We start from the raw sequence: 13,628 nt of genomic DNA, 5'->3' as shown, positions 1-13,628 counted from the left end.
TTTCTCATGTTTGTGGGCTCATGCTTCCCCTGTCCTCTCAATTTGTTAGATTTCTAATCATTATTTTTAAAAGTTTAAACCAAATTCTCACTTTCCTTCACTGATCACTTCAGCTGGAAACAACTTTTTCCTCTTCATTCTACTTCATTTCACAAATTTCTTTTCTATTGTTGTTATCTGTCTTTTTATTTCATCATCGCCTCACTAGTTTGTAAGCTCAAAGTGATCAGGGACTTTGTATTATCTAAACTTTTACATCTTTTCAGTACTTAGTATGTTTGCTCTGCACATATTAAATATTTAAAACTATTTATTAATTGAACTGACCATGTAATAAACAAGGATGCATAGTATGAAGTAAAACTGAAAAGTGTATTTGCCCTGGATTAGGAAAACTTTGGTTTAATTGTCAAAAGGCCATCAAGTGGACCTCTTGAAAGTTACTTGATATTTACTGTTTAAGAATTAAAGATATCTAGTTGACAAAAATCATAATGTAAAATTATTTGAACTAGATATACAAGTTCTCAGATACTGAATGAAAATACCTGATTGTCTGTGTGCCAACTTATTTGCAGGTCAGATGCAGAGAGTACAACTGTTCACCTCGAGTCTTTGAAAAAGCTAGCATTGGCATTACAAGACAAAAAACACATTATTGAAGACTTGAAAGACCAGAAACAGAAAATGATAGATCACTTGAATTTAGATGACAAAGAATTAGTCAAAGAACAGACGAGTCACTTTGAACAACGATGGTTTCAGCTTGAAGACCTCATCAAGGGGAAAATCCAATTGTCAGTCACAACTTTAGAGGAGTTAAATTTGGTACAATCCAGATTTCAAGAGCTAACTGAATGGGCTGAAGAGCAACAGCCAGGCATAGTTGAAGCACTCAAGCAGAGTCCTCCCCCAGATCTTGCTCAAAACCTGCTCATGGATCACCTTGCCATTTGCAGTGAACTGGAGTCCAAACAGATGATATTAAAATCCCTCATTAAAGATGCTGACAGAGTGATGGTTGATTTAGGCCTCAATGAAAGACAGCTAATTCAGAAGGTACTTTGTGATGCACAAGGGCATGTCAATTGCCTCAGTGATTTAGTGGGCCAAAGAAGAAAACACTTAAATAAGGCATTATCTGAAAAGACCCAATTCCTAATGGCAGTGTTTCAGGCCAGCAGCCAGATTCAACAGCATGAAAGAAAGATCATGTTCCATGAACATATTTGCCTATTGCCAGATGATGTCAGTAAGCAGGTGAAGACTTGTAAAAGTGCCCAAGCTAGCTTAAAAACCTATCAGCATGAAGTTGCTGGGCTTTGGGCTCAAGGACGAGATTTAATGAAGGAAGCAACAGACCAAGAAAAAAATGAAGTCTTAAGTAAGCTTCAGGAACTTCAGGGCATCTATGATACTGTTTTACAGAAATGTAGCCAAAGGTTGCAAGAACTGGAGAAGAATTTGGTTTCTAGGAAACATTTTAAGGAGGATTTTGATAAGACTTGTCATTGGCTGAAACAAGCAGATATCATTACATTTCCTGAAATAAACTTAATGAATGGCAGTACTGAGCTTTATGCCCAGCTGACAAAATATCAGTGCCTTCTTGAACAATCTCCTGAATTTGAAAACCTTCTGCTGACCCTCCAAAGAACTGGACAAGCAATCTTGCCATCACTTAATGAAATGGACCATTCCTACCTCGATGAAAAGCTGAATTCATTGCCCCAACAATTTAATGTTGTTGTGGCCCTGGCTAAAGATAAATTCTACAAAGTACAAGAAGCTATCCTTGCCCGGAAAGAATATACCTCCTTGATTGAATTGACTTCCCAATCTCTAAGTGAACTGGAAGACCAGTTTATGAACATGAACAAAGTCCCCACTAATCTCTCCACTCCAGAAGCCTTGTCTCTTCAAGAAGCTTGCAGAGTTCTTCTAGGAGAAGTTTTAATTCTTGGGGCAGCAGTAGATGAGTTGAACCAAAAGAAGGAGGGCTTTCGTAGCACAGGTCAACCATGGCAGCCAGATGAGATGCTCAAAGTTGTTACTCTATATCACAAACTGAAAAGACAAACAGAACAAAGAGTTGGCTTGTTGGAAGACATAACTAATGCTTATGAGGAACATGAAGAAATGTGCCATCAGCTAGAGAAACAGCTAGAAGCTGTGAAGAAAGAGCAAACCAAAGTGAATGAGGAAACTCTTCCTGCAGAAGAAAAACTAAAAATATATCATTCACTGGCTGGAAGCCTCCAAGATTCAGGAATCCTTCTGAAGAGAGTGACTGAGCATCTCGAAGATCTTTCTCCAAATCTTGACCCCATGGCTTATGAGAAAGCAAATCAGCAGGTTAAGGCATGGCAAGAGGAGCTCACAGTGCTGACTTCAGGCATTAGTGAGACTGTAATGGAGTGTGAAAGTCGACTGGTTCAAAGCATAGACTTTAAGACTGAAATCTGCCGCTCCCTTGACTGGCTTAGACATGTGAAAGCAGAACTTAATGGAACAATATGTTTAGATACAAAACTTCAGAATATTCAAGAAGAAATCCGAAAGGTTCAGATTCACCAGGAAGAGGTTCAATCTAGCCTTAGAATAATGAATGCATTGAGTAGTAAAGAAAAGGAAAAATTCTTGAAAGCAAAGGAACTGATTTCTGCTGACCTAGAAAACACCCTTGCTGAACTGTCTGAACTAGATGATGAAGTTCAGGAAGCCATACAAAGCAGACAGGTCAGTATACTGAATCACACATGTGCATGTGTATACACATACACACACACACAATTTGCTGGATGCAGGTAAGAAGGGATTTGTTTGAATATTAAGGTTTTATTAGATATTTCTTTTCATAAACTTTCATAAAAGGTACCCTGATAAAATGATTTTATTTGTATTTCCTCACAGTTATCACTTTATAGAGTGAAAAAACTTTCCTAATAAGTTCTAAAATTTTTATACCAAAATAAGACCTCAATTATCAGTGAGATGTTCATCTTATTAATGGAATGTAAAGGAATTTTCCTCATTGTTTCAACCATTTGTATTGAATATTTAAGAATGACCTTACTTCAAAACATAGAAATTATTTTAAATCAGATGATGATACATATCACTAAATGATAATGCAACTGACTTTACCCAAAATCTTAAGCTCTACTAGATGGTGCAGTGGATAGAGTGCTAGGCCTATTGTCAGGAATATCTGAAGTCAGATATAGCCTCAGTCACTTACCAGTTGTCTAACTAGAATCAACTCAATTAGCCTTTCTCAGACTGTTTCATCATCTGTAAAATAGAGATATTTATAGCATTTACTTCCATAGGCTGTTGTGGGAATAAAATAAGATATTACAATAAATCACTTTACAAACCTTAATGCTTATAAAGTGCTAGTGATTATTTTTATTATTGTCTTTGTATCTTTAAAACTATAATGAGATGAAAAATACTGGGCAATGTCTATACAATTAACTAACTTGTAAACTTACTTACAAAATAGTGTTTCTTATTATGGATAACACCTTGGTTCAGAGATTGAATTGACAAAATTACATTAGCATGCAAAAACAAGGTTAAAATATCAGCCATTCTACTCCCTCAGGGCAGGTGCTACTGAGGTTCTAAAATGATTGAGTGGTGAAGATACAAATAGACCTACTCAGAAAACAAAACATAACTAAAATCTTTGTCCTTACATTCACTTGCACTCTGTAATCAATCTGAAAATATGTGCAACCTTTGAAAATTTAGGAAGGTCGGGCAGGTAGGTGGTTCAGTGGATTGAGAGCCAAGTCTTGAGACAGGAGGTCCTGGGTTCAAATGTGACTTCAGTCACTTACTAGCTTGTGACCCTTAATCCCAATTGCCCAGCCCTTACCACTCTTGCCTCCAAACCAATACATGGTATTTATTTTAAGGTGGAAAGTAAGGGTTATAACATTTAAATTTTTTTTTTAATCTAGGAAAGCTCCCTACTTTATGGAAGTTCTGGTTTTAATAATAATGATAAGGAATAATAAGATCTGGCATTTGTATTATACTTGCTATATGCCAGGCACTATGCTAAGGGCTTTGGAAATACTATATCATTTGATTCTTACAGTTCTGAGATGTGGTATATTATTATTCCTATTTTACAGTTAAGGAAGTTGAGACAAATAAATTACGTGATTTGCCCAATGTTTCATAGCTAGTAAATTTCTGAGGAGAGATTTTTTGAATATCAAAATTAACCAATGGTTTATTTATTTTATTGTTCTTTATTTTTCATAAATAATTATTAGTTTAATTCATTATTTCAAAATATTTTTTACTTTCAATTTTAGTAATTTTGCCTTTGATTTTCAGGATTTCTATCTGGTATTTAATTGTAGATTTTTAATTTGTTCTCTTCTAGTTGTTTTTTTGGTTGCACACTCAGTTTATTCATCTGTTATTTCTCTCATTATTTATGTAAGCATTTAGAGATAAGCATATTCCTCTAAGTACTGATTTGGTTGCATACCACACATTTTGGTATATTGTTGTTACTTTGTTGTTCTCTTTAGTTAAATTATTGTTTCTATGATTTGTTCTTTGATCCACTCATTGTTTAGATTTTTTTTAGCAATTTTTAGTCTTTGCTTCCATAGTCCTTCATTGAATGTAATTTTTGTTGCATTATGATATGAAAAAAATGAATTTAATAATGCTGATTTTAAAAATTTATTTGTGAGGTTTTTATGTCCTAAATCATGTTTAGTTTTTGTGGAAGTAATAATTGAGAAAAAGGTATACTCCTTTTTATTTTCATTCAGTTTTCTCCAAAGGTCTATCATATCTAACTTTTCTAAAATTCTATTCATCCCATTAATTTCTTCAGTATTTTATAGATAGACGTATTTGTCTTTATCTGAGAGGAGAAAGTTGAGGTCTCCCACTAGTATAGTTTTACTATTTCCTCCTATAAAAGTTTAATTTTTCCTTTAAAAATTTGGATGTTAAGTCATTTGATACAAATATGTTTAGCATTGATATTACTTCATATTCTATTGTGCCTTTAAGCAAAATGTAATTGCCCTGCTAATTTCTTTTCTTTCTTTTTTTTCTTTTGTTTTGTCAGAGATCATGATTGCTACTCCTGCCTTATTTTACTTCAGCTAAAATATAATATATTTTGCTCCAGGTCCTTATTTTTATCCTCTATAAACCTCTCTGTTTTAAGTATGTTTTTATACACAACAAATTATTGGATTCTGGTTTCTAATTCATTCTGCATATCTACTTTCATTTTATGAGTAATTTATCATTTCATATACATTATTCCAAATCATGCATATCCCTTCATCCAGTTTTCTTCTTTTCATCTTTTTCTTTTGTCCTTCTGATGAGGGATTTAAATAAGAGACTTTCTAAGTCCAGTTCCAGCAATCTACCCATTGAACATCTGCTACATTGGCATATGTATGCACAGTTTACCTGTCTTTTTTCTGCTTTAAGCAGAAATAAGGTTTTTTTTTCCTAAAAATCAGGGCACAACTCCAAGGCACTAGCTATAATCAATTTTGGCAAATCTTCAGGGTATTTTACAATTTTCTGGCTCACTGATTCCTTTTCACTAAGAATATTCAATCTCCTGATGTTAACTCTTACTTGGAATCAATCACACAACTGTCTGGATCAGAAATATACCCATTACAGTTCAATTAAACACAAGTTGCTCACTTGAAAAAGACGTTTTAAATGCTTTTTGCACACTAGATTAGCATTGGGCACTAGACAAAAAATAGATGCTGACTATATAAAATCTGTAATCTATCCATTTTCTAGAATAACTTTTATTATACAACCTAGCTGTATATGACTACCTTTCTATATACTACTGTTTAAGTACACGACTTTTTATTGGCTCATCACTGCAGGGCAATTTCTTCATACGCCTTAACACTACTAACTAGCAAGGAAATAGAATTTGAGTAAAGGACCTCTAAATCCTACGACCCTTCAGATTTTAATTCCGGTTGCATCAATTAACACTATCTCCTATACTTATTTAATCTCCATTTTTTGTTTATCAAATCTGTATTTAAAACTTTTTTTGACAACTTACCTCATACTTTCTAGCATTTGCTTTTGCAACTGCCAAGCATTAAAAGCACTGCTTTTCTTCAAATCCACCAACTAGTTAATCACATCAAATTATTGGGTATGTTCCTCCCTTTTTCAGCCCATTAGTTCTTCTCTGCTATAGCATTACTAGCTTCTCAGAATCTTCTTCTATAATGTCACCTCTTCGAAAATATCCTGTTTTGGTTAAAGAAGCTCTGGTTGCTTGAAGTTGTTGGAAAACTAACTTCTACATTGTTTGATGATTACTGAATTTTGAAGAAATTTTGGTTTGTTTTACACTATTGAAACACCTAAATTTATGTTATAGAAGAGTCCTATCTATTTCAGCACTGTGCTTATTAATTTTTAAATAATTGAATTTACTTTATGTGTAATTATTGTTTTTATAGGCCACATTGACAAAAGTATATAAATTGTGTCAGAAGTATTATCAAGTATTTCAGGCAGCTAAAGACTGGCTTGAGGATGCTCAAGAATTATTACAGCTTGCAGGCAGTGGATTGGATGTGGAAGGATCTGAAGAGAACCTAAGAAGCCACACAGAATTTTTCAGCACTGAAAATGAATTCCATAGTCATCTAGCAGAACTTCAAGTTTTGGTGTCCAAAATGGAACCATTTATTAAAACCACTGGAAAGGAAGAACTGCTGCAGAAAGTGGCTTCCTTGGAAGAAAAGGGCAAGAAAGTCATTCAGGAATCTCAAGTTCAGCTAGACCTATTGCAAAGGTATCTCTTTGGTTTTTGTAATCTTTCAAATTTGAATGAAGAATATTTTCACAGTGGAAATAGGAACATACTAATTACAAAGACTAGCCTGAGCTCTGCATACTAATGAGTGATAATTTCACATTATTTATTGTCAATGATTTCTTAGTATCATCTTTCCCCCCTCACCCCTAAGATGTGCAACTCAATGGCAGGATTATCAGAAATCAAGAGAGGAAGTTATTGAGCTGATGAATGAAGCTGAAAAGAAATTATCTGAATTTTCTGTGTCTAAAGCTTCCTCCAGTTGTGGAGCAGAAGAAAAATTACTGGATCACAAGGTAAGATTTCCTGTGTTTGCTTTATGTATTTTCAATGGCCTTTTCAAAAAGAGGCTCTAGGAACCTTTTTCATTTTCACTCAAGCTCCATAAATGTGAATAATATACATCAAATAATGTCCCAATTAATGATAAGTAACTATCATCAGTTATTAGTACCATCCATATGAAATGCCTTTCTGTGATTTACAAATAGAGGCATTTCTGTGATTTCCTAAGGAAGTATGCTGACATGCCATGCCATTGTAAGGCATTGTTATAAGTGGGTGGCAAATACCAGTTGTTGGTGATAGTTTGGAATGATGCAAATCAGTCCTATAAATTAAAAACTGCAATACCCAGCTCTTTCCCACAATCTCAGTAAAGACTAAATCTTAATGAATCTTTATACTGAATTCTTCTTACTTTTTTCATGCAAATTGTTAAAACATGGATACAATAAAACATTCCAAAGATTTTTTAAAAATTAGTCACTTTTAATAGATAACCATGTTCTCCTTTACTTAAAATTTTTAGAAAGGATTCTGTAAACTCAAGTCTTTTTAAAATCAAAGGAAAATAATTTTTGTGTGGAATTTAGATAGTTTGGCACTTTTCTCACTCAAAAATCCTAAGAATTAAAATTTGGTAATATTTATTGATGCATTAAAATGTATTGATGCTTTCCTTTATTTTTTCAGTCACTGGTAGCTCTAGTAAACTCCTTCCATGAAAGGATTATATCCCTAGAAGAAAAGGCCTCTCAGTTAGAAAAAAATGGAAATGATGCCAGCAAAGCAACCATCAGCAGGTCAATGACTACTGTCTGGCAACGTTGGACGCGCATTCGTGCTGTAGCTCAGGACCAGGAGAAGATTCTGGAAGATGCAGTTGATGAGTGGAAAAGTTTCAATGGCAAGGTAATTTTCCTCAATACATTAGGGTTCAGGAGGCTTAAATGCCCTAGACCAAACCTTTGGACTTGATGAGACTATACAACTTGCTTCAGAGTAAATAGTAGAGTAAAAATTCTAATCTGGATCTAAGTAGAAAGAGTTTTTGTTGGTTGGGCCATTTTTATCATTTTAAATTTATGGACAAAAGAAACAAATATATAATATTAGAATACATTATTTTGTGCAAATTGACAGTCAGAATAACTCCAGAAAATACTAGGCATATTCTCCTTTGCAAAATTTCCATATAGAGTATATACATTTAGCAGTCTTCTGTATATATTTCTTCTCCAGTTGGCTCCAGAAAAGTGTAAAATATGCAGATTAACCAAGTAAACATGAAAAGTAGCCCATTGCATTCTATTATACTTATATCATTTGTCAAATTTCTTCCATCTCTAATATAAACAAATGCTTCTAATTAAAGATTTAGAAACTCTCCATTCAGCTTCTGCTAACATTATTTCCAAGAAAAATGTTTACTTCCCAATATCACTGATGGCTCCTGGCTATTTTGAGATTAGAGCATAGAAATTGAAAAAAGAAGGCTTTTACCCTCCCTTGTGATAATTATGGTGTGTTGTTTATGTCCTCTAACTCTTATGAGGTTACACATTCATTCTTAGAATAGCCCTAATTTGCCAATGCTATCTGTGATCAAATGGCAGGGGTCAGAGTTAGGGGGTAGAATTGCCTCTATTTGAATGTTTCTTCATATTTAATTTTTATTAGTTTCTTTTGTTGTTCATAAATTTTATGTGCATCTTTAGGTTCAAAAGGCCACTGAAATGATAGATCAGCTACAAGATAATTTACCTGGAAGCTCAGCAGAAAAAGCCTCAAAAACTGAACTCTTGGCACTCCTTGAATATCATGACACATTTATTCTTGAGGTAGAACAGCAGCAGGCAACTCTTGGTGTCCTGAAGCAGCAAGCTCTGAATATGCTACATGATGGGGAAGTAGAGTCATCTACTGAAGAAGAGCTACCTATCATTCAAGAAATCACAGCAATGCAAGATAGATGCCTTAAGTAAGCATACATGCTTTCTTTATCTAAGAATGACATAAGAACAGATGAAAAGAAAATGAATGGGTTTTCAAAATCTCTCTATCCTTGGTGACTCACACAGTGCCTTGCACATTGTATGGATGGTTGAATGAATGAAAAGGTATTTATGAAGAGCTTACAGTGGGCAAAGCCCTGGAGATGTAAATAGAAAAGTAAGATAACTCTTGATCTCAAGGAATTAACCTTCTAATAGAAGTTCCAGGAAAATCTATACTGGCGGTTCCAGTTGCAAACCATATGGAAGGGCCTTATGATCCTTAGTATTGTGTAGCAAAACAGATAGTTAGTGTACATTCTTTGTTATTATTCCCATCAATATTCTCAGATCTGATTCTAATGTTGAACTATTTTATGGTACAGAGTCCTCCCCTCCCCCCTCCACCCAGGTCTTCTGTATGTAATGTTGTCAATAAGATTAGGGATACAGTTGCCAAGTTGCTTCTTTACAAGAATTATTCCTCTAGACTAGCAGCAGGGGTTGGGCTGGAATTGGGATCTGAAGAGGTATTGCTGTTTTCAGAACATTACAGCTAAAATATTTGTTACTAACAGTCAACAGTTCTGGTAATGACTGGAAGGGATGGTAGTCCCTTCACCAAAAATTTACTGTGTATGATGATGGCTGTGGGGTCAAATTGGAAGTAGGGCTGGTGGTGTTGTGTGGCACTGCTGCTTTGAAACTGGGCAGAGAATCCTGGGAAGTCTCCCCCAAGTATGAGGGGAGGTAGTAGTAGTAGTTGGGCAAACTAACCTCATGTCCCTCAGGATGTCTTGTTACTTCTGCTAGCCTGACTTACCTGCCAATTATAGGAGCTTAATAAGTTTTTTGTTGTTGTTGAAAGTAATTATCAGAGCTTTGCTTGAAGAAGGTAGCTCTTGGAGCCTTGAATAAGATGGAATATATGGAAAAGAGCCTAGGAAAAAAAGAGGCTGGAGATATGAGGAGACTATTGAAAAATCCATAAAGAAAAGTAATGATGGCTTAATTAGAAAAACATCAATTGGAAGGAAGAGGAAAAGATGTACATGAGATAAATTATAAAAGTAGAATTTGACAGTATTTGTCAGAAGGAAATGGAGAGGAAGGAATAAAATATGGCTGGTATTTCAAGCCTGAGTAAATGGGATGGTTGTACCCGTAATAGAAATGAGGTCAGTAAGAAGAACAAGAGAGGGGTGGAGATAAAGAATTCTATCTTATACCTGTTGAATTTGAGAAGCTCTCAGGACTTCAAGGTGGATCTTTCTAGTAGAAGATGAGACATAAAGTTTCTTGTTTTCACTTATGTTAGTACTTATGTGAGAACTTGAGATACTGTTTTCAGGAATCATTCACAAAGGCCTGATAGTTGCAACTTTAGGTTTAGCTATGGTTCAAAATGTAGCAGTCCACCCCTAGCTATGGGCAAGGGGAACAGTTGGTATGTACAGATTGCCTTAGAAGAGAGTATGCTCAGTCTTGAGCATGCTCAGTATTGCACGTGGCTGGGAAAGCCTTTGACCCTTGACCCCAGCTTCCCCCAGGTTAGGCGGGAACACAGGTTTCTTTGTGCTCACCTGGTTAAGAGAAACCACACCTATACCTTGTCATTAACCAATGAGAATCATCCCTATGTACTGTGTATATTTGCATATCAAAGATTATATATAGCCCAGCAAGCTCCGCCCCTCTCTCTCTCTCTCTCTCTCTCTCTTTCAGGCTAGCTGATGGCTGTCCTGGCAGGAGCTTGGCCTCTGGCCAAGCTCCATCTTTAAACCTTCTCTATCTCTCTTTCATTTCTCTGACCTGTGTGGTATTAAATGTGGATCTCTGGACTGGTATAAGCCTTCGGAGTGGTCCTTTGATCAAAGCTTGGCTGTGGCTTATGGATAATTAATAACGACTCATTCCTGCCACCTCATATCTCTAATTTGACTCTGTCATCCCCCTCGTGGTATCTAAAACTTCTATCCTGTCTCTATCTTCCTACCTTAAAGCTTCTCTCCCCTCAGAGGAAGCTTTACAAAATTACATATCTTCAATGACATATGTAAAACCCAGAGGAGTGCATTGGCTATGGGAGGGGGCTGGGAAAGGGCAGGGAAAGAACATAAATCTTGTAACCATGGAAAAATATCCTACATTAATTAATTAAATAAAAATTTCCCAAACATAAAAAAATTTAAATAAAAATTACAGATCTACCAAATAACTGGAAAAAACATTAATTGCTCATGGATAGGATGATCTAGCATAACAAAAATGACAATCCTACCCAAATTAATCTACTTATTCAGTGCCATACCTATCAAACTATCAAAAAACTTTTTTATAGAATTAGAAAAAAATCATAAAAAAGTCCATCTGGAAGAACAAGAGATTAAGAATACAAGGGAAATATTGAAAAAGAATATGAAGTATGGGGGCCTAGCAGTACCAGATCTTAAACTGTACTTTAAAGTAGTGGTCATCAAAACAATATGGTGCTGGCTAAGAGAAAGACGAGAGAATCAATGAAATAGATTAAGGATAAATGACCTCAGCAAACTAGCATTCAATTAAACCCAAAGATACCAGCTTTTGGGACAAGAACTCACTATTTGACAAAAAACGTGCTAGAAAAATTGGAAAAATGGCATGGGGAAAATTAGGTTTAGATAAACATCTTACACCATATACCAAGATCAATTCAAAATGGGTAAATTATTTGAATATAAAGAGTGAAATCATAAATAAATTAGGTGAACATAGAATAGTATACCTGTCAGATCTGTGGGAAAGGAAGGAATTTAAGACCAAGCAAGAGATAGAGTATATAGCAAAATGTAATATGAATTACTTTGATTTTATCAAATTAAAAAGGTTTTGTACAAACTAAACCAATGCACCCAAAATTAGAAGGAAAACAACAAACTGGGAGAACATTTTTGTAACAAAACTCTCTGACAAAGGTTAGATTTCCCAAATATATAAGGAACTCAGTCAAATTTACAAAAAAAAAAATCAACAAATGGTCAAGAGACATGAATAGGCAGTTTTCACATTATAAAATCAAAACTATAAATAAGCATATGAAAAAGTGTTCTAAATCCCTCCTGATTAGAGAAATGCAAATTAAGACAACTCTGAGGTACCATCTAGCAGACTGGCCTATATGGCAGCAAAGGAAAGTGATAAATGTTGGAGAGTATGTGGTAAAATTGGAACACTAATACAGTGCTGGTGAAGTTCTAAATTGGTCCAACCATTCTGGAGGGCAATTTGGAACTATGCCCAAAGGGCTTTAAAAGAATGCCTACCTTTGACCCAGCCACACCATTGCTGGGTTTGTTCTCCAAAGAGAAAATAAGGAAAAAGACTTGTACAAAAATGTTCTTAGCCTCACCCTTTGTGGTGGCAAAAAATTGGAAAATTAAGGGATGCCTTCCAATTGGGGAATGGCTGAACAAATTGTGGTATCTGATGGTGATAGAATATTATTGTGCTGAAAGGAATCATGACCTGGAGGAATTCCATGTGAATGGAAAGACCTTCAGGAATCTCTGCAGAGCAAAAGGAGCAGAACCAGGAGAACATTGTACACAGAACCTGATATATTATGGCACAATCAAATGTAACAGGCTTTTTCTACTAGGAGTGATGCAATGACTCAGTATAATCCAGAGGATCTTAGGGAAAAGAATGTTATTTACATCCAGAGAAAGAATTGTGGGAGCAGAAGAAAAACATATGATCGATCATGTAGTTTGATAGGGATACGATTAGGATTTTGATGTTAAAAGATCACTCTGCTGCAAATATGAAAAACTTGGAAATAGGTTTTGAACAATGACATGTATAACCCAGTGGAATTGCTTGTCAGCTCTGGGAGGGGGTTAAGGAAGAATGGGGGTAATCATGAATCATGTAACCATAAAAAATATTGTAAATTAAAAATAAAAAGAGAAAAAAATTACAGATCTAACTAAAATCTAAGAGGCTAAGTATAGCACCATCTTATCATATGTTTTGCTTTAAAATTCAGATGTAGGTGAAGTAAATATAGCTACCACTAGGTAGAGATACTAGAATTTCTGAAATTATGTATAATACAAACTGCTAAGTGATTCAGTACCTAGAGTACTGAACTTGAAGTCAGAAAAACCTGAGAGTTCAAGTCCTTCTTCAGACATTAAATACTTGTATGATCCAGGCCAGTCATTTAATTTTCCATGCTTCAGTTTCCTCAGCTATAAAATAAAGATGATAATAGCATCTTCTTCATAGCTTTATGTAAAGATCAAGTAAGGTAATATATGTAAAGCTTTATTGAAAATCTTCAACTGGTATATTATTATTATTACTTATTATGAAATTATTATTATGAAGCTAATCAAATATTCCTCATTAACATGTGACATGTTAATGGTTTATGTCTTAGAGAGCAAAGTGAAATGAATCTCTAGTGAATCCACAGAATAATTTAGTTGGAAAAATTA

The 13,628-nt window shown here is 34.8% G+C and overlaps 1 protein-coding gene across 19 annotated transcripts in view; it reads left to right on the top strand.

Moving 5' to 3' along the window:
- SYNE1 (spectrin repeat containing nuclear envelope protein 1) overlaps window positions 1-13,628 on the top strand; it is a 569,990-nt gene that overhangs the window by 354,304 nt on the left and 202,058 nt on the right. For all 19 annotated transcript variants that reach the window (XM_016428964.2, XM_056818948.1, XM_056818954.1 and 16 more), the window contains 5 exons: window positions 579-2,739; window positions 6,507-6,844; window positions 7,020-7,164; window positions 7,844-8,062; window positions 8,869-9,131. In XM_016428964.2, the coding sequence (XP_016284450.1) occupies window positions 579-2,739; window positions 6,507-6,844; window positions 7,020-7,164; window positions 7,844-8,062; window positions 8,869-9,131 (3,126 nt within the window). The remainder of the gene's footprint in view (window positions 1-578; window positions 2,740-6,506; window positions 6,845-7,019; window positions 7,165-7,843; window positions 8,063-8,868; window positions 9,132-13,628) is intronic.

This window comes from Monodelphis domestica, chromosome 2 (assembly GCF_027887165.1).
Source record: "Monodelphis domestica isolate mMonDom1 chromosome 2, mMonDom1.pri, whole genome shotgun sequence".
Lineage (NCBI taxonomy): Eukaryota > Metazoa > Chordata > Mammalia > Didelphimorphia > Didelphidae > Monodelphis > Monodelphis domestica.
This window is presented reverse-complemented; position numbering and strand designations above follow the sequence as displayed.